The sequence below is a fragment of the Choristoneura fumiferana genome, chromosome 8, assembly GCF_025370935.1.
Source record: "Choristoneura fumiferana chromosome 8, NRCan_CFum_1, whole genome shotgun sequence".
NCBI classification, from domain to species: domain Eukaryota; kingdom Metazoa; phylum Arthropoda; class Insecta; order Lepidoptera; family Tortricidae; genus Choristoneura; species Choristoneura fumiferana.
In genome coordinates, this window is record NC_133479.1 from 2722794 (window position 1) to 2744306 (window position 21513).

Sequence of the window (21513 nt, forward strand, 5' to 3'; positions counted from 1 at the left end):
TACGTGAAAGCGAGTTACCTTGCGGTTTTTCTTAGCTAACGTTGTATTAAAATCGGTTCAACTGTTTTTGAGGGGTCGGGGTTTTCATCTTTTTTAAGTTAGTTAAGTTATTGTATGCTTAGGTACTGCAAACATAAAAGTGACCAGTCTGAGATTGAAAGTGTAATAAAAGACAAAGGCGAGACGATAGCGAGATGGATTATAGTGACCGCCTTTCTCGCCGTACCATCACTTAGCTCACGCTGAATAGATTTCCAAATGACACAGCGTTTACAAGCGCCGTTATAAAAACCCAATTATATCTCTCACACCTATTTCATTGACATTAATGAAATAGAATATACACATCTCTCAGACGCATAACGGCGATGTTTTCTGGTGGATGTATGATGTGATAATGTGTGGTAAACTACTAGTCATTATGTTTTTGAGCACAGTAACATTTCTTATCTGGTAATCAATTTATTACGAAATTAATCCTAGTTTTTTTCTTTTTTCATTTTATATATATTTTGGCGGTAGCTGAAAATCAGCGTTGTGGTTCTGTACCTCATTACAATGAGACATATTTTCGGTATGCTGAACATGATTTGAGCCCGCACTTCCTGTGGCCTCACGCGCCAGAGAGGTCACACCAATTAGACCACTGGAAATCCAGACACCTAGGCGAATAGTTATCGCTTGCAGACGCAAATGTGCTTGAGCTGTGTTCCGTCCGGCGTCAAGAGCAACGCATCCCGTAAAACTATTATCTCTCTAGGTTCACAACACATGTGCAATCCTGTGTTGCCGGTGTCCATAGGTGATGGTTCTGACTTACCATCAGGTGACCCACTTGCTTTGAGCCTTGCATCATCAAAACAAAAATGAAAAAAAAACTTATTTTACATGCTCTAGAAACCCTTTATGTCTATTGTAACCGTTTTATTTGGAGTAACGGTTTAATACGCTTTAGAATGTGTGCAATTTTATAGTTTAAAAAAAAAACATTTAAAAATAACACTGTGCTAAGTCTGCGTCGAAGTTGTTTGCATGCATATTGGTCATTGATACTTGATCCAAATTAAAATCAAGTTTTAAAATTCGTATTGAATTAAAATGTTATTTCGGGCTTTGTAAATAGAATATTCATTCGTAGCTTTCATTTGGTTCAAATGTGTGCTGTTTGAGTGAGTTCACCTTATTGGAAACATTTCACAGAATATCATCATTTCTGTTTTACTGCAAGCTTTGTTGTCGCAACATCCTTACCTTCATCATCATCATCATCATCCTACCCTGTATACCACTGTCGGTAGACTGCCGGACAGAGTTCTTCTCTCAGAATGTGAGCCGTAGTTCCCATGTGGGCCCAGTGCGGATTGGGAACTTCGCAGATACCATTGAATTGCTTCGCAGGTTTGTCCAGGTTTTCTCACGAAGTTTTCCTTCACCGTAAAGGTCGTGGTAAATTTCGAAAATCCCTCATCTTTAATAACGAAAGCAAATGTCTGTCTGTGAACTTTTCACGTTTAAACTTCTAAACCGATGTAGATTACATTTTGGTATGATGATCTTGAGACCCTGAGAAAGACATAGGATAGATTTATCCCGGAAAATTGCATAGTTACCGCGGGATAGCGATAAAGCGATAAGCGACTTTGGGAGTTCGTTTCGTCAACTCACTGACGTCTTCTAGGGATTTTATAAAATCACTAAACAAATGTGGTGAAATGAAAAAACGAGTTTCCTTTTTTGGCTGATTTCGTCATTTCATACAGATTCAGGGACCAAATGACTGATTTTTTCTAGACAAATGATAAAATGATTCGCCATTTTAACATCCTTAGAGATTTGTTCAAATATCTGTTTTAACTTTTAGCCATTTCCCTGGGACATAAACATACACTAAACACAAGATGCTGCATTCGAAGAAATTGACGAAGACAGGCTTCTCTCATTATTATCCAGGTTCCTTATCAGCCGTAAGACAACATTCAAACATAGTTGCCATTTGCCGCTAAGCATCGTTTCTTGCAAACCGTATTTTTTACCCCACGGGACAAGCCATGCTTAGTGTGGGGGTCAGCACAAATGTATTAAGCGTCTTTAATATTTTTGGAAATAAACTATTTGTATTTGTAGGACGTCCACTGCTGGACATGGGCATTATCCAGGTTACCTAACGGAAATGTTCACTCCATGCAGTTGGTACTTTATTGCTCGTTAAGCATTGTTGAACTTATGGCCTATTTAAACCCAGATATGACTAACAAGGAGCGTCTGAAGCAGCCTCTGGTACTCAAGCACGCACTCAACATCGTTTCACAGCTGTACAATATGATTCCGTTACAGTGAATTTGCAACATTTAAATGCAGTTATTCTTAAAGTCTCATTTTTGGTACAAGATTTTGATGTACAGTTCGTTTACTGAAATATTTAGTATGCATGGGTGGGCGACAGAAAAATGCAGTAGTCTCGTACCGACGCCGACGTCGGAAGGAGACAGCAGTATTTCTGTGACGGCCATATGACTTTAAATGAAAAACAAAACTGTAGCGACTTGAGCCAGGAGATCGAAGTCCCTCAAAATAGGTAGCTTATTGAGCTATTGTCTAAAAAATTCGCACCATCGGCAGTGAGAAGTAATAAAAACAAAATTTGAAGTGTTTCAAAAAGTAAATACGATCTTACATCTTTAATTGTATACCTATAGTAGTATATAAATATTTATACAGCCTCAAATACTACAATTTATGACCTTAACTTGACCTTGTACAGTGGGGCCACGGATAAACATAACTTTTTTTTCTATGAATTAGAAGACGGAATGCTTGTGCTTGTGTTGGAGAAAACCATGAATTAATAAGATAATTAATTAACAATAAGAGTAAGTACACATCTGGAGAATAACCTAGAAGATGCTTTTTGGCGCAGGTATGTGTATTACTTACATTGGAATAAATGTAAAAAAAATACCAGCAATCAACTCCAACCTGAAAATGCAAATAATAAACAACAAACAATAATATTACAACATCAAGAAAAATATCAAACAACAAATCTACGAAAACGGCAAAAATCGAGCAAAACCAGCAACGAGTATCAAACCAAAAAATGCTATGAATTCTAATAAAAGAAACAAAAAACAACCAGGCATATATGTGGAATAGCAGCACAAGCACTTTGTTTTATTATTCACATCGTTCAATAAGTATAAACAATGATAACTGAGCCGAGAGGGACGCAGCTATGTAGATGAATGAAAAAGTTTCATACAGATGCAGTGAATAATGTTTGCCATTGTATTTTGTTGGCAAAGTTCGTATATATCTTGCTTTCTCAACTAGCTTACTGAAATTTACTGAAGCTAATTGAGAAGCAAGATAAATACGAACTTTGCGACAAAATACGATGGAAAAACAATATTCAATAGATCTGTGCCCATAGTGTAAGTTTTCGATTACAAAACGAAACTCACTCGTCCATTCTTCCCTTGTCTATTGTTTTAATTTTTTTTCATTTTTTCTCCGTCTGACGGGGGCAAAGGAACTGGCTCATGCATACATGTTTATTTAACGTTTGGGCTCCACAGAAAACCAGCGTTACTGCACAATGTGCGGCAACACATGCTGAGCCTTTTTGGTACCCTGCCGTGTCACCAAGTAACATAGTTTTAGTCTTAGCTTTAGGTGGTACTTATGGAGCCAAAATAAACCTTTCTTTCTTTCTTTCAAAATACGTCTCGATGGCGTTCGCGTTAAAATCTAAATTTGTATGGAAACACGAACATCGCAAACGTTCCGCTAGAGGCGCTGTTCGTGTTTCCATATAAATTGAGATTTTAACGCGAACGCGAACGAAACTTATTTTGTAACCGAAAACTTACACTAAGGGTACTGTACACACATCTCAATTTGACGTATAGCTTCGTCCCTCACAGTCTGTCAGACCCACGAGCGTCTAGACCACGACTCGATAGTTTTTTAAACAATACTATTTGTTATTGGAATTATTTTGGACAGCTACTTCCAACTATGTATTATCAACACGCCAATGTTCAAGCATGCATGACGGCCATAAAATGACCTTTCCGAAAATTACGGAGCGATTGTCATGAAAAAACAATTTTATTGCTACTGACTTTTTTTGCAATAAATTGGCTTTTTAATAGCGATGCCTTTTGTGGCAGAAATAATAATTCCAAGTCACAATAAACGACTGTAAATTAATTTATCCTTGAACGATAACAGAATTTGAAACCGTGCAAAAAAACTAGCCACAAAAACGTGCAAAAATGCAACCTTTCAGACTGTGCTATTTGTAGTAATCCAGTCGACTGGTTTACAGTTTTGTCATAACTATGCCGCCGTTATTTTTGAATTAAGAATCTTCAAAGTTTAATAAAACGAGTCCACTACATTTCAGCCAGTGCTTGGGCAAATCTGTTTCTAAAAGCTGTATCAGTTTTGTTTATTCCTTTTTTTATTTTCGGTTGTTTTTAAATCGTGCGGTCGGATTGACTTGAAATTTGGTATACATAATGTATGTAGGTTGGATGACAATGCAAATACAATCAGCAAAAAAGCTTTTATCTATCCTGTCCTATTCTGGTAGAACAGAAAAGGATCGATAAATCTGTAACCCCTTTAAGACAATGACAATTGGCGAGTGTAATTTTGACATTATAGTTAAATGTTATGGGCAGTTAATATCTAAATCGTTGTCAAAACATAGATGACTAACGAAACTTCAAAACTTGCACGAGTTCATTTAATTTTTCAAGCAAACAGTTTACAGACAAATTCTCCAGCAAAATAAGATTAAGATGCATAGTATTGCAAATTAGGTTATCAAGATGTGAACTAACTGTGTTTCTGATAGACGTACCTACTTTCTCTCGGTTCAGTTATAACTTGAATTTTATTCAAGAATGCTCAAATATAGGAACCGTAACGTTGGACAACTGAATTGTTTGCTTGGCCGGTACTTATTTGTACAATATGAGTATTTGTACAAGACTAAGACTTATCTAAACACAGTTGAAGAATGTACCGTTTGGTTTCATGATAATATTATTATTGTGCTATAAATTGAATCATAGTTGTAGCGTATATAAAAAATACAAATAAAATAAACATTCTTCATTGCACAGCAGAAATCAGTACAAAAAAAATACTTTAATATACAATATTATATTTAATAAGAAATATTAAGAAAATACAAAATAGCCAAGGACTAAAACTACTATTAAATTAAAAAATAATTTAATTATATTTTAAAACAAAATCAAAAAGGAAATCTCGTTTTACAAATGTAATCAATTAGGCGTTTGTGGTTTTTATTCATCGCTAACAATCTGCATAATTTGCTGGGTGAGTGCAAGATTGGCACAAGTCAAAATATAAAAACAATTAATAATGGACTGTAATTTTTGTATTGTAACAGTTCATTAGGGTGACGGCACCAATCATGGACATGTTAAGCACAGTAGTACCCAGTAATGGGCAGCAGGGATTCAATGCCTTCTAGCTCACCATTCATGAACTTTACCAGTTATGATCATCAGTTATCTGCACATAAGTGCTATTAGTTTTAGAAGAAGTAGCGTCCGTTTCTTAATATTGGGTTAGCGGAAAAAAAACATTATTGGTACCTGTATTGTGACGTGATAGCGTCACAGACTAATAAACAACACACATCCTAAACTATTGGAGATAGACACTTTAATTTGGCAGACATATTCCTTAAAAATCATGAAGATGCACTAAGATTTTTAGAATTTCTCGTGGGATAGAGAACTAGCCAATTTGTTTTTCTTCTGCGAGAGCGAAGCTGTGGGGTAATCTTGATGGATAACCCGTTAAAGTTCCGTGTGACATCACGCCTTGGTACACTTTATTATAAAGACGTGACGTCATAATGACACGGGCCTCTACCACCGTAATTTGCCGCGCTTTTGCCTTTGTAATTTTTCGTTCGATTTACAAAAAAAATACGGTTCCAACGTTTTTGACAATGTAACTGATGGACTACTTAAATTAAAATAGTACTTTTTTACCCAGGGAACTAACTACTTAATAAAAATATATTTTGTACACTTGATCGGGAGTCGTAGAAGTCTTTGCATTAGAAATCTGTGCAAATGTAACGGCAATTTACGATTGAGGACTCAATCGTTGTATAATTTATAATAACTCAATTAATTCCAATGGAAATAGTATGTTAATTGTCTCTAAAGACTGGTCAAAAACAATAATGACGCAAGAGTCAAAAACCATTCGCACCACGCGCGTATAGAGGGGACTACTCCAAAATCCGAAGTTCGTATCTTACTGTCCCACTCACTTTCCTATTAAACACTATCAGCACAAGCGGGGCAGCAAAAACGGACGTCGAAAACCGAACTTCATACGCATAAGAGCAACTTAACTTTACAAAACTTCTTCAAAGATAATCATAGAGAAAGCCCTCGTAAACCACAAATAGCACAGTCAAAAGGTGATTACAGATTGCACAATCTATTACGACATACGTCCGATGAAAGGTAGTCGGGCGGTGTCGGCCTTAGCGACGACGCTTGGCGCCCCGAGCACGACTATCGCAATGGCGTCAAAGTAGCTCGAATGGGGCGCAATGACCACCACGGGGGCGTCACGCGGGTTGCTCGGCGTGTACTGTTTGCCCACGATTTTGACGCGGTGGAAACCAGCGACGATGACCACTAGCCGCATCAGGGATAGGATCGAGAAACGCAGCTTGCTGAAAGAAAACAATATTAAATTTATGATTGGTTTTTGGAGTCTTTTTGTATTTTTTATTTCAACTCCAAATTTGTTACTTTTACGGGTATCCCGTGAAACCATATCGAAAATACAAACTGAGAGATGGATGAACAGAAAAACCAGAAAAAGAGATCAGCGCTGGGAATCGAACCCAGGTCATCAGCAATCCGTGCTGCGTGCTATAACCCCTACACCACCGCTGGACGGGAATCTAGACACGAATTTTTCCCATAAGCAACCTGAGATGTATATGCATGGGAAAAATTCGTGTCTAGATTCTTGTCCTTGGGGTTGTAGCACGCAGCACGGATTGCTGAGAACCTGGGTTCGATTCCCAGCGCTGATCTCTTTTTCTGGTTTTTCTGTGCATCCATGTCTCAGTTTGTATTTTCAATATTAAATTTGTTGGGAAAATAACGCAACAAAAACAAGGTAAAACAATTTCAATTAACTATAAACTTTGAATTAAAATTATCATGAGACACGGACATAGTTATTAAAATCTTAGTGTTCACGGTTGGCTTTCCGTTCGAGCTTTCCTTGACAAAGAACCACGGATTGGTTCGAATCAACTCGGGCACATTTCGACTACTAATGGCACAGAATAAGTAATAGCACAAGTACCTACTAATGGGTGATCCGTATATCTTATTTTAATAACTATAGTCTTTTTTACTTAGCGCCTCCGCTACCATAAGCGCCAGAAAAAGACAGAAAACGGAGGAGAAAGGTAATAAACAACATTATTGTAGCTCAGCGATATGGACCTCCGCAAGTAAATACCCGGAATCAATCAATTGTTTGCAATAGCTGTAAATTATTTATAGGTAGTCTATTCCTCGAGAGTTTAAAAGTATTATGAATGATATCGTCTCGGAATAGCGACAGTCGCTAACCATCGCAAACTGCGATAGCGCTTCGAGTATTTCAGTTGGGTATTTGCGTGTTGGTTTCTGTTTTAAACATTTAATTGTTTGAAATATTCATTTTTCTCAATAAAAATAATTAGCGAGCCGACTTTTAACCCCTAATTATTTTTATCAATTGTCAAAGCAACCAACTGTCACAATTATTGAACAGTCGAGAAAATATAACTGCGCACCGCGGGTGGAACCTTTTCACAATCAATATCCGACGAATTTCTTCGGCAGATGCATGAATGTCAATATTAATTTTAAAGCGAAAATGAATTTATTCAGTTTCTTCGTATGTACATACGTAACTGCTACTTAAGAAATGTTTTGCCATTATTCTCACAAATACCAAGTACCTAAAGAACTGTCGGTAATGGACTGTTTTGTTGTTTCTCCGACGTTTTTTCTCCAAACGAGGACAGCGTTGTTTATTTATAACGTGTAAATAAAGGTAAATGTTGGTTTTACTTAATGCCATGTTTATTTATTGTTGCCTAGTTGTTTTTTTATCTAAAACGGAGCAAACGAGCATACGGGTCATCTGATGGGAAGGAAGAGGGAAGTAATTTAGCTGTATCATATAATTATTTCGTTATCATTGTCACAATTTTACACGTTGAATCTACAGAAGAGATTTTTTTCTCCTCCGTGGTGCAATCACTGCGTTTGATAACAACGAAAATGTCAGTTTCTCAAATGCACCACCCACCTTCACACTGTACTTACAGGTTCATATCCCGATGAGATACATGCTTCATGGGTGGTTTCACTGATACACCCATGTGGCACATCTGCCTCATGGCAATGACGTGTACGAAACTATAAGTGTTTGACGTCATTATTAAGTACTATGGGGACATCGAAAGAAGGCTGGCACATTACTGTGAATCTGTTAAGTATCTGTTCTGTGGCACTGTACCTCTCCGGTAGCGTTAATTTAGAGCTCTTATGGGGTTTAATTCTATCTTAGCCTGGCAACTCATCTACTCTGGTGTTAATGAAATTATGTTATTAACTGCCTTTTGCCCGCGGCTTCTTCCGCGTGGAATTCGGTTATCGCGCGCTATTCCCTCGGGAACTGTGCATTTTTCCGGGCTAAAAAGTAGCCTATGTCGCGCTCTGGCCCATAAACTATCTCTATTCTATGCTAAGAATCACGTCGGTCCGCCGCTCCGTTTCGACGTGAAAGACGGAAAAACATACAAACACACAAACACACACTTTCGCATTAAAATAATATTACTTCACGTTAATCAAAATTACTTTGTCGCCTTACTTTCATGTAATTCCCAAAAAAATAAAACTTATTTAACAAGGGGATCAGATGTCAAATAAAGATCTCTATTTTGTTCCAAGGAAAATCGCTGCATGAGCACCTACCATTTAACGGATCTGCCGAACGATAAATTGCTAGATTACCTAAACTCTTACTAAATTCACTTAAGAAATGTATTTTCGAAAGCAAAGCGCAATCGAAGTTTAGCGTTTTACTGCCTCGCCTGAGTCATTCGGCATCTCCCGTTTCTTTTGTACTAGTAACAGATATAGCGATAAAATTTTCGAGATTGTAATCTTATTTTTATTCAGGCTATGTACCAAAAATTGCCTCCAATATGGCTTCGGGGATTTAAATAACACATAAAATGTAGATTTCTTTGCGCGATAGACCCTGGAATACGGAAATTCGTCGAAGAACTAAAGTCATCGACATAGATCGAAGATTATGTAAGTTGAAGTGGCAATGGGCGGGCCACATCGCTCGAAGAACAGATAACCGTTGGGTGGGTGGCGACTGCGAGCCGGAAGACAAAGCGTTAGCAGGCCTCTCTCTAGGTGGACTGACAACACCGAGAATTGCGGCCAACCGGTGGATGCAAATGGCAAGTTGTCGTTCTAAGGGGAAGGACTTTCTTCAACAGTGGACATCTTCCGGTTGATGATGATTAAATTTATGAGCAAATAAAGTAAAAAAATCTTGTTATTTAAAGTAAAGTATTGACGATGGTTTTTTTAAGTTATTTCGTAGTTTTTCTTTTTGACATTGATAAGTTTTAAAAGACTTGTCTAAGCAGGAGGTTAATTTTAGCCTCGAGGGACTAGAGCTGGCAGTTATCTCGCGCAAAGAATAGGGATAGCTAGCTATACAAAGAGGTAATGCGGCCTGCGTTTTGGGGTCCATGCCAGTGGCGTCTCTTGACGACGTGTTGCCTTATAACTTATAAATAGGCCTTCCTTTTTTGTTTTATTTGACAGTAGAATAGTTTTGTTTGTATTTTTTATTGTAATATTAATAAAAAAAATATCTTTACTAACTAAAAAGTTAACCATAGTGCCGATTTTATTGTAAAAATTTTTCCATACTAAGCAAAAACAACTTTTCTATCAAAATATAAATATGCATTGCGCGTTACTTTTTTAAAGAACATCGTTGTTTGTTATAAAGTAAATGTCAAATCAGGCGGTTTTTTTTAAACGTACTCGGAAGTGACCATTGGCCGGTATGATAGTTAAGAAGATCCTAATTAACAGGCTGATTTTACATAGCATTTTTTTTCGTATTTTGTTTTTATGGTATAGGGGGCAAACGGATTTTTCCAATGTTTTACATTTTAATATCAGCTCTAAAAAGATTAGTATCTAATTTGTTAGCACCTATAAATGCACTTTGAACGTGACCTTACATCATTAAAATTAAATGATCAAAAAAGTTGACTTGCATATCGCTGTATGTTTTCTCCTATGCGTAATTACCAACTAGATATTATCAGTATCTTTGACGTAACGAATGTACACGTATAGTATTGACTTTCTCCCTTTAAAGCACTTAAAAAAACGAAAATGATGAATAGTCCAAATTTGAATAATAACGGGAGCAATCAGTACCAATTTACAATTAAGATTTTCGGCCCGCTCCCTGAAGTATAAATACGTAATAACTAGAAAGAGATGTTTAATATCTTCGAAGTTAGTCTGGTTAAAAATTTGGTGTACAAAAATAGTGCAGTTTCTTATGTTTTGGACTTTTGGAGTAAGTAGGTACCATGCCTGAATGCAGAACTGGTTTTGTGGTCCATGCTCTGGTTCACACATCTTTGGCGATTTATTGTTGTTATGTAGACATTATGGACCCTTAAAACCAAAATATTAAGATTGTTTAGAACACGGTTTAAATTACTATATTCGAAGAATTGCAGTGAACTTGTGAAGTCTAAATTAACGTAACTTTAATTTAAAAAGTTAAAGAATGCAATTTTTTAAGTATATTTGGGGTTCCGTGCGCGTAACTTATTAGCCCCACAGCATATTTTTTACCAAGATGCTTTTAAATAACTGTACGTGTTAAATATTATTATTTTGTTAATGGCGTCACTAGGTTTCACATTTTTTCTCGAAAACGAGGCAATGGAAATTGCAAACCGTCAGCCAGCATATATTGTAAGACTTATTAGAATAAGGCCTTAAGTATTTTATTTTTTTCCAAATAAATAAATACAAATCCGCCTTAAGTAGTAGAAAGTAATTTTTTTGAACGGGATAAAAAAAATCGGTTGAATTCTTAATCCTTATTTAAATTTGATCTAACTCATTTTTACGCATTTTGAACCGACTGCTCAAAGGAGGGTCCCACTAATATTTAAACGCCAAAGTTTATATGTGTGTATGTACGGATGTTTGTTACTCTTTCACGCAAAAACTGCTGAATGGATTTTGACATGAGTATTTAATAAAATCATGGAATTTTAATTCAACTGCTAGATCTAAGGATTTGCTTGCGCAGACGCGGGTAAACACTAGTTCAATGATAAATCGAGAATGTTCCTAAGAGAAATTAGTTTTATTCTCATTTGACTTCAGTTTATCTTTTGTATTTATTATTTGCAACAACAATAAGTCAGATAATAAAAAGATTCATAATACTAAAAAACAAAACTGAACATTTTTATATCGTATGTACATTACATCAAAGCATTACGGTGTAACGGTAGAACAGCGGAGAAAACATTCGACATTAAAGTCACATTGACCCTCTTGTGGTAGTTTTGTATTTCATAAAATCACACATAGAATACAAACTAGTGGTCTAAAGAAACAACTTAACACATATCTACTAAAGAGCCGGAACAGACATGCTTGTTTCTCTTGTTTGTGATGTTGTGTTGGTAACTTGGTAAGCTTAAAATAAAAGTAATAGGGCATATTAGGCAAAGCTCTGCGCAGGGGGCGACACTAGCGCAAAACGGTAAAAAACCGCCATGACAACGTCAGGTCAGCCAGCAGAGCTACTACGAAACTCGAAACTCGAAATTCGTGTCGTGCGGTCCCTCTGACACTTATACTATTTAATACTTAAGAGCTACGATGCCACAGACAGACAGAAAGACACACAGATACACAGACACACATAGCGGTCAAACTTATAACACCCCTCTTTTTGCGTCGGAGGTTAAAAAATGTGTGTGTTGTCGAAATGTTCTTCTTTAGGTGAAAATTTTACGCGCAATAAAATCGATAATTTCCACCCCACTACATAAACTAATGGCTTAAATATTTTGAAAAATCATTATGGTAGTATTAGTTTTAAGGAAAACTATCAGCTTAGGAGGCTTTACAAAGTTGCCGAGTAATAATCGATCAAGACTCAATATTGAAATTTGCCGCATATTATACCTAGTAAGGAACCCTACACTGCGCGCGGCCCAACACGCAACTCATCGGATTTTTTTATTGTACACGTTCAGCAATGACCAAAGCCCAAATTGATAGTGATTATCAAATTGGCCAAATTTGTTTTTTTATTTGTAATACCTCTTTTATCATTTTAGAAATGGTTTTAGGACTATCAAAATAACTATCGAATCAATTAATAAATATTTATAAAAGGTTTAAAAAATTTTGCATATGCGTATAACTAGTTTGTAGACAGAAAAAAAACTGTATAATTAAATAATATTTTCAAATTAGAATCTAAAGATTATAATCTAAATAACTAATTGAGCCAATCGCAAGCAAACTTCAAACGGACCTCACGATATTAACGCCATCTAGCGATATTTCACCTCTATTAAAACCCTCAGTGCTCATTACGTATGATAAATTAAACCCTATAGGGTCAAAGAACCAAAGAGTATAAGTACCTATGTAGAAAAAGAGTGGCAACTCTATGGCCAGATTTGCATGTATGGTAGCGCGTAAGCGCTATCTCGCGGGTATACCTAAAACGAAATTTGACATAACACACACATGCACATGCACGCACACAACAAACTTAACGTCCATAAAGCCCAGTTTAGACCTGAAGAAAAATTGTACAAGTTGCATTACATCTCGAGGCCGTAAGTAAAGCAAACGACAAACGAGTTTGAGGTGGTCACTTGGTCAGTCGAGACGAGCAACGTAATACAACTTGCACAATTTTTCTTCCAGATCTAAGCGGAGCTTAATTTCTCTTTGTCAAGTCGACGTTTGACATATTTATGTCAATTTCGTTTTAGCATCTCATAACAAAGACAGAGGCGCTGAAGTGCCCGTAAAAAAGTGACGTTTTAAGTGTGCCGCCTCTGCAAATAACGCAAATTAGAGGTACAATATATAAGAATGTTGACATTTGGCTTTCACATTCTTCGATGATGTAGATATTTTACGGGTTTTTTCTTTTGCACCTCTCGTCTCTTTTGTTAACTTAACTTACTTGTGAATTATTAGTATGTCTTATATTTGCTATAAATGTTTATAACTTGTTATTTGAACTTGGCGCAATGACGATCAGAGGCGGCGGAATGCGTGGGCGACGGGGCAGACGCCTACAGCCTCGCCACCTGAGGGGCTTCACGCCTCGAAAGTTTCACGAGTGGTTTAACAGTACAGGGTCTCGCAAAATGAGGATTCAGCAGGGCTAATACGCAATTCGAAAATCGAAGTTCGTATCGTACATACATACCGTCCCGCCGACACTTATATTATTTAATGCGAGAGTGAGAGGGACTGTATGATACGAACTTCGATTTTAGAATTTCGTAGTAGCCCTACAGATCCTGTGCCCACAACGGCAGTGCAAACAACAAAATGTATGGTACAGGGGCTGTATTGTCTAACGCGCTGTCGTCCGCGATCGCATTCGCCATCTCTTTCTACCCTCGTCTTATACCGTGTGACAGAAAGAAGTGGTGAAAACGATTTTGATTCTAAGTGTGTTAAGACAATGAGGTTCCAGCTCTATGAAGTATCTCATTGCTGACCACTAGAACAACTTGGTTTTGCGGTTGGCGTTCCAAATAGTCAGCGCAGCGTTGGCCCTCCCTGGGGGCTACTACGAAATTCGAAGTTCGTATCGTGCCGTCCCTCTCACTCTCGTATTAAATAGTATAAGCGTCAGTGGGACGGCAAGATACGAAGTTCGAATTGTGCATTTCGTAGTATAGCGCCTGGGGTTGGTATAGCCTGGAATGGCGCATGAGCAGCAGTCGCTCTAGGCCAGGGTTTAAGTTAAGTTGTTAAAGTTTCTAGACGGTACATCTTGCCAACGAAAATGCCAACTGAAACAAAATAACAAACAAATAAGTAACAATTTGGAGTTAAAAAATACAAAAAGACTCCAAAAACCAATCTTAATCATCTTGCCAGTCTTGCAGCCACCATCACGTAAACCTTGTCGCGAACCCCCTACCGTCGAATAGCGAACCCCTAGGGGTTCGCGTACCCCACTTTGAGAAACCCTGCTCTAGGCGCCAGACGCCAGATGGCAAGGGGCGCTATTTTCCACTTCCAGTCTTTTAAAAGGCGCGAAAGCGAGCGTAGACCAACTGACAACTTCGCCTGATCAAGAGCTAAATCCGGCGCTGATCCCAGTGAAACAGTCCTATTTAAGCTTACAAATGCGCGCCGTATGTGGATTGGGTATTGCAATGATTCGCACATAATGAGAATTCCGGCACATTGGAAGACATTGAAAAAACTAAATTGTCCGGAAAACTCACTCCGGGCCACTTCCGGGCCACAATCTTTTTAAAACCAACTGGGTAGCACGTAAACATCAATCGAATCTATACGTAAGTGTGAACGTGTGAGTTGATCAACTTTTACATAATGAAAATGAACTGATTATTTTATGCTATTCACCTACTTATCGTATTATGGGTGTGTAATAAATTAAATATTATACTTGTCTATAGCTTTATTTCAATCACTTTACGCCTTACCTGTAATCATGATCGTAACGTCGAAGCGCAAGATACCACAGTAAAATGTTGGCAACGTTGCACTGATTTAAAAAATAATAAAATAGTGCAATTTTACGAGAAGCAACTAAATCGTTGCTAAACATAAGTAACACCTGTTCATATGAAAACTTCTCTAAAAATAGACGCAATGTTAGTCAGACCGCAACGCCCATCAGCAATAACGAAAGAGCAATGAATGACCAACAATGAAGAGTTGAAGACTCGAACAACTCAAAACGCAAAATTTAGAGGTTATGTTTAGAAATTGCCGCCATTACTATTTATTTATGACATGGCATGGGCGTAACTAAACCGATTATTACCGAAAAATTATTATTTTGCAAGTATTTCAATAATTTAGTTTATTAGTGATTTATTATTCGTTCATCAGTCAGTTTACACCTGCCTTTTTACTTTAATTATACATAAAACGATAGTGCGTTAATTTTAAAATTTGTGTGGATCACCACGCCACGACCCGTTTACGGTCTATTGTCGTTTTTTATCCAATGTAATTGGTGTACATCAATTTGATATAGTGCCATTACGGCTTTACAAAGTTCTGACCTCGAAGCATTCACTGTCAATACTGTCATCGAGGTCACGAGTACGTAGACATAGTTACATCTTGACTGAAAATAGTTCTTCGCCTTACTTATTTTTATTACATTCATTGTGATAGAGTAACATAATAAAACATTCTGACAGTTACTTTTTATATTGTAACGGCTCGATGTTTTAAGTTCTCAAGCTGTTAAGAGCATCATAAGTTTTCGATTGTTAAGTCATTTGCATGGCAGTTCACACCTTCGTCTTTTTTCTTCAAAGATACCGCGCTGTATTCATATATTTGGGCAAGTAAATGGTTTGCCTTGTTTACGAAGTAATTCATAAATCTTATGCTAACATGGTTTGTAAGAACTGTAAGTATCTGCTCGCTGTACCCACTTAAAGAAAATATTTAGGAATAAGATGCTTTAGACGCTGACATTGCTTAATTTAAAACTAATTGGTTACAGTTTACGCTGACTAACTAAATACAAATGAGGTAACTAGCCAGACAACCTTCATGGTAAGTCGAACTTTTTGTTTAAATCGCACCTTGATCTGCTTCCAAAATGCAATTCTTCCAAGTGGAACAGTGCAGTGACTTAAAATCAAGAACTTTTGTTAACGTGAAACTCGTAATTATCATCATTAAAAATGGTAACCAACTGCATTTTGCGATGACTTTAGTAAAGAGATAACTTATTTGTTGTGGCCATGTAAGATCTTGATTGCAATTTTCCTTAATGGTAATACGTAATCTGACATCTATTTAGTCTTACATTTTATTTTTAAATAAGTACCACTTTTTGGCTGCCGCAAAACATCAAAGAAGCACTACCAAAATTTATTAATTGTGGCAGATTTCGAATTCTGTTAAAAAAATGATCCAATGATGTTGTCCGATTTTATTATATTGTGGTTGATTATAAGATAGGTACATGCAGAAGATACGTTTTTTAACTTGCATATTTAAGGCTCAGCTGGCTTTAGACCTATTATTGCGATTAAATCGCTCTAATATTTCTCCTACTCTACCTTGAAACTATTGCCTACTTTTGAATGCTATTGCCAATTTAGAACACTAAACTTTGATTTGATTTGCTTATTCTTTATAACTAATATACCTTCTCCATCCTGTCATAGGCTGCCGTCTCAGGTCTTCCTCACTCAGACCGTAAAGACCGATGCATGCCAAAAACCAAGCGGTCACTATTAGGTAGCAAATTACGATGACTCGGAAAGGCAGCAGTATTACTGTGAATATCGCCGTCTGGAAAGAAAAGACACAATTTCTAAGGCTTATATAGTTATAATTGTAAGTTGAAGTCATTGTATTATACTGGAGCCCTACCCACTCTAGAATTGCCTACATAACATAAAAGACCGACTTTCAGTGTTTCAGCCTTTCATGGGTCAGTATGAAAGGTAATCTCTAGATACGATATTGTCTAGGTATTATTAGGGAAAGTTTAATTCACTTGTATTAAAAGTATGACTGCATCGACAAGTGATAGATGTTAACTGGATAATTATTGCGCTTTCTGATTAAAAGCTCAGTGTCGATATCTTGGATATCATACCTTTACTAGCTTTAAGCCGGCGGTGAAATCTTTCCAATATCTTCGGTTACTTAATGAATAATACTAATAATAGTTTGTACACCGATTTTAATCAATTTCATCTCTAGAATTGGCGCGGTACAGCTGAGATTAGCACTAAGATTCACATTATCAAATGTGTTTTTATCAGAACGATGTAATGAAACTACTACGCATCTGACCCTTAGACTCTTGTCGCAGTGCCCATTTCAAGAGTTTCATCAAACATGAGAGCATTATTTTCTTCGCTAAAGTACAGTTGATTTTAACAAACGAGTTTCTTATGTTTGCTTAGAGCGTGAAGTCGAGATTTCTAGTGTTCTCAATCTTAACAATTGCTGCATATCTACTAGAGCACGGAAAATACATATATAATTAAAATTACTTAACATAATGAAAACGCGACGTTAATATCGATTCACCTTTGACTTCCAAATATGATTCAAAGTACTTAAAACCAAAGAAGCAAAGCAACATCAGTCATTACAGTCCTCAGATAGCTCAGATACTAAGTATACAATACATTTCGGTTTCAATTAGAAAAACTATATCTTTGGACTGATGGTGGTGGTGGCTTGAAAAGTGCTTGAAACTCGAAATAGCGAAAACATAACAGAGCCAGATGGTTATTCCTAGACTAACGACAGTAACGACACCTAATTCAAGGTGCTAGCGATGCGAATAATCTCGAAGTAGCGAGCTGGAATGGCATCGATCGAGCAGCGCAGTGAAGCATGAAGTTAAACCTTCTCAGGAATCAATTGAAACCTTACATTTTCTAAACAGAAACGAAATAAGGACTTCCCGTCAGTCATCACATCAATCATGTACATCTCACTAGAGTACTTGTCGATATCTTTTGAATTTCTTTCGATATTATTGATTCGCAAGTGCATTGCACAGTATTATTTTTTGCACATTTCATTATCTCTATCCACCATGCAATATATTAATACCTAAAGATGAACAAAAACTTTATTTCTGAGCTTGAAATGGCCTTTATTTATAAATCGCTAACCGCTTTGAAAGCACAGTTATCCCAACAGACGAGCTCCAAGTTTTGATGTTTCCACGATCCATAATGCGGTGACCGCCGTCTACGACACCAAATAACAGGTTTTCTAATGCATTGCATAAAGAGGCGACCGGCAAGTGTCCAATATTTGGAGCTATGTCAATGACCTTCCCTAACATCAGCCAAACCTCAATGGGAATCGTCTGAGATTACTCCGATATGAATATGTTTGGTTTGATGTGACGGAAAGAATCGTGCGTACAGACAACTTTCTCTTGCGTTAGAGTAATATAATAGGTATAACTGTTTGTGCCGGTAGCTACCTCATCACAACTTTCAACTGAGGTGAATTAGGATGATTACATGAATTGTTGAAGATAAAGTAGGTAGTAAAGAAGATAAAGCAAGATAAAGTAGGTAGTCATTATTAAAATGTTTAATACAACACCGACCAAGAATGGCCAGAAAAATTATAAGGAATGATTTCATATAATACCTATAGCGGAGATTAATTAAATGCCAAATCCAACCAAAATTTGTAGTGGACAGGTAAAAAGGTCTCAAGTGCTCCTCCCACGACATTATTATGAAGTTCGGTATCGCGATTGTTTGATAATTAGGTACAAACATTCCCAGATTAAAAATATAGATTGTGATCTCGTACAGTCGACAAAACGCTATGATTCATGCTAAATCAAATTAGCTTGCCATTCAAATATAATTCAAGGTTTTCCTAATAGAGCTAGATAGTTATGTGCTACACTTATTTGGCAACCGCTACCATTTAGTATTCTAAAGAATTTGTAATAGATCATCCACATAACAAGTAAGTAGTTGTATCGTAGATTCTTTTCGCTTGAATTGATCGTAGTATTTTTATAAAATAAAAAATTCGTTCAAAAGGGAGCTTTAAACATATTTATTTATCCTTCCAACCATGAGTAATCTTTGACTCCCGGGCCTGCGCCATAGGACTGAAAATTCTGAAAATATTTACAATCGAGTGTCTAACATTACAATTTACTATATAAGTACTTATATTGACTAAGTAGTCGTAAATGATTTCGCACCTTAATTTTATCATATGTGTTGTCTAACTCCAATTTGTGTACAAAAGGGTTTAATATTTCGGCTCGCATGCCGTCAGATGAGAAAGCGCCGGTTTCACTGTGCATTTTGCCATTCATTTTCACCAAACAAGCGCACAATTACTATTTATTATGAAATAAATTAGATCACACTATTTTCACTCATCTTGCACAAGTCAACTAAAATATTTTTTGTATAACACGGCTCTATTATTTTTTATAATCACTTGTTTTTATCGAAATAATTTGCATAGCATACGAGCGTGCTTTCCGCGCCGAAAGTAAATATAGACTGGACTGGTTGCCCAGGTATAGGTACATAAGTTTGAACCAATGGAGTGCAAGGAAACGCCGCGCAGTCATTGGCTCCACAGTTTGACAGTACAATCCGACCATTCCGACCACAATCGATCAGCAACCGAATGCAAACGATGTTTACCGAACACATCGACCGAAATTCACCGAAATTTGTTTGGTTTCCGGGTGCACGTACCTAGACTACAAGTCTCGTCGTTGCCTTATCAGCTGCTGGGCTACTATAACACTCGAAGTTCATGTCGTGCGGTCCCTTTGACACTTATACTATTTAATACGAGAGCAAGAGGGACGGCATGATACGAACTTCGAGTTTCGTAGTAGCCCGTCGTTACCGATTTTTCGTTTCAGGAGATTACCATTGTACAACACTACGTGACAGAAGCCGAGCGTTTACAAAAATAGCTATTATATAAATAAAAAACTAATTTTAAGTAATATTTTTGATATTTCGTGGTGTTAAATCCATCAATTGCATCTAAAAGAAATAAATTAAAATTGTTCAAATGTTGTGCCTGTGCCTGTTTAGAATGATAATATCATAAATTACTGTTGTCTTTGTAAACTGCTTTCCGTATTCATTCCATTCTCTCTCGTGAGCTGTGTTCACTCATCACTCACAACTCTTTCCCGGCCCGGATAACACCGACATGGAAATACTGGCCCTGTTTTTTGTGTACACGCCCATTGAAACTGACAGGAGCTTCAATGGGCGTGTACACAAAAAATAGGACCGGTATTTTCATGTCGGTGTTATCCGGGCCGGGAAAGAGTGTCACCCCAAATGCTTGTGTTTCTTATTCTTTCTTGTGTGTGTGGTTTTTAAAATGTCTTCGTTTTCTCTGAACTATTACAATTTCGAGATTGTTAACGAGTGAATAAGATATAATATAAAATAACAACAGTATACTTATCATCAAACATGTGTATCGCGTGCCATGGAAGCGAAAATTCAAAAACAAATTATTGACTTCTTTTCATTCTTCGAAGAATTCCACACCGCGTCTAGAACGTGTTTGAGGGACTGCCAAAAGTGCGCAGTATCTATAAATAAGTTAATTTATAGGTGTAAAAACATTAGAGAGTGAGTTGAATTACACGCATATTGCTACTGCAATCTTTTACGAGTTGATGAAGCAACGATATGAAATATCGTTACAATAAAAATTTTATGGTTTTCCAGCGCTGAAGTAGCCGGTACGCCACTGGACGACTTTGAAGGGCTGCAAAACAAACTCTGTGCGACGCTTCATAACCTTATTGAAAAGGAAATACAGGAGTTGAGACATAATCTGTAAGTGTTAATCTTATTTACATTTAGCTTCGGTGCTTTATCTATAACTAAAAGCTATTACTAAATAGCAAAGACAAGCCGTTGATTAACACTGTGATTACGTTGTAACTGTAGATACTTAATTGATTAAACTTTTTAAAAATTAATTTAAAAAAACTGTCATAATATGTGACTCAGAATGAAGACATAATGTTTGTCATGTTACTAGCATATAAAGCCCGCTTCACATTTATCTGTAGTGTTGCTTTGTGATGCTCTGTCTCTCTCTATGCTTGTGATGCGACACAACACAAGCCGTCACAACACTGCATCGGATAAATGTGAATGCAACCATATATAATTTATGAATCCGATACTGTTCTGATGCATCACAATACAACAGATAAATGTGAACTGGGCTTAATATTTTAATGTGTTGAGACCTATCAATGATTCAAGTCAATCTTATTAGCTATATACACTCGTTAGACAGTATTGTAACTGATAAATTTAATTGACTAAAGAAAATTCCCATGGGATAGTGAATATGAACAGTGTGTGACATGTAATATATATAAGCTAACTAAGAACACAGTTTTTCATTTATGTCTGTTTATTTTTGATCACATTTATTTCCGAAAAATGCACACAAAGACTTGGTCAATTTCATAGTCTCTTTAGAGAATGTAAAGAAACTGCATGCTACATGAACTTAAAATATTTTCAGGATAAAAAGTAGCCTATGTTTGTTTATCCAGAATAGTAATTATCTCTGTAAA

At 36.7% G+C, this 21513-nt stretch overlaps 2 protein-coding genes across 4 annotated transcripts in view; both read right to left on the reverse strand.

Annotated features, from left to right (window-relative positions):
• LPCAT (lysophosphatidylcholine acyltransferase) overlaps window positions 1–19255 on the reverse strand; it is a 54951-nt gene extending 35696 nt beyond the window's left edge. Inside the window, exons 1-3 of one of the 3 annotated variants that reach the window (XM_074090679.1) lie at window positions 19129–19255; window positions 16570–16715; window positions 6516–6742 (exon numbers count right to left, since the gene is read on the reverse strand). In XM_074090679.1, coding sequence (XP_073946780.1) covers window positions 6516–6742; window positions 16570–16715; window positions 19129–19245 — 490 coding nt within the window. In that variant the 5' untranslated portion in view covers window positions 19246–19255. Of the gene's footprint in view, window positions 1–6515; window positions 6743–14875; window positions 15035–16569; window positions 16716–19128 lie in introns of those variants that run through there. The other 2 variants (XM_074090680.1, XM_074090681.1) reach the window with 2 other exon arrangements.
• A 2245-nt stretch (window positions 19256–21500) lies between these two features.
• The window catches only part of LOC141430296 (uncharacterized), a 2660-nt gene continuing 2647 nt past the window's right edge, over window positions 21501–21513 (reverse strand). The window contains exon 2 of the mRNA XM_074090927.1: window positions 21501–21506. Coding sequence (XP_073947028.1) covers window positions 21501–21506 — 6 coding nt within the window. The remainder of the gene's footprint in view (window positions 21507–21513) is intronic.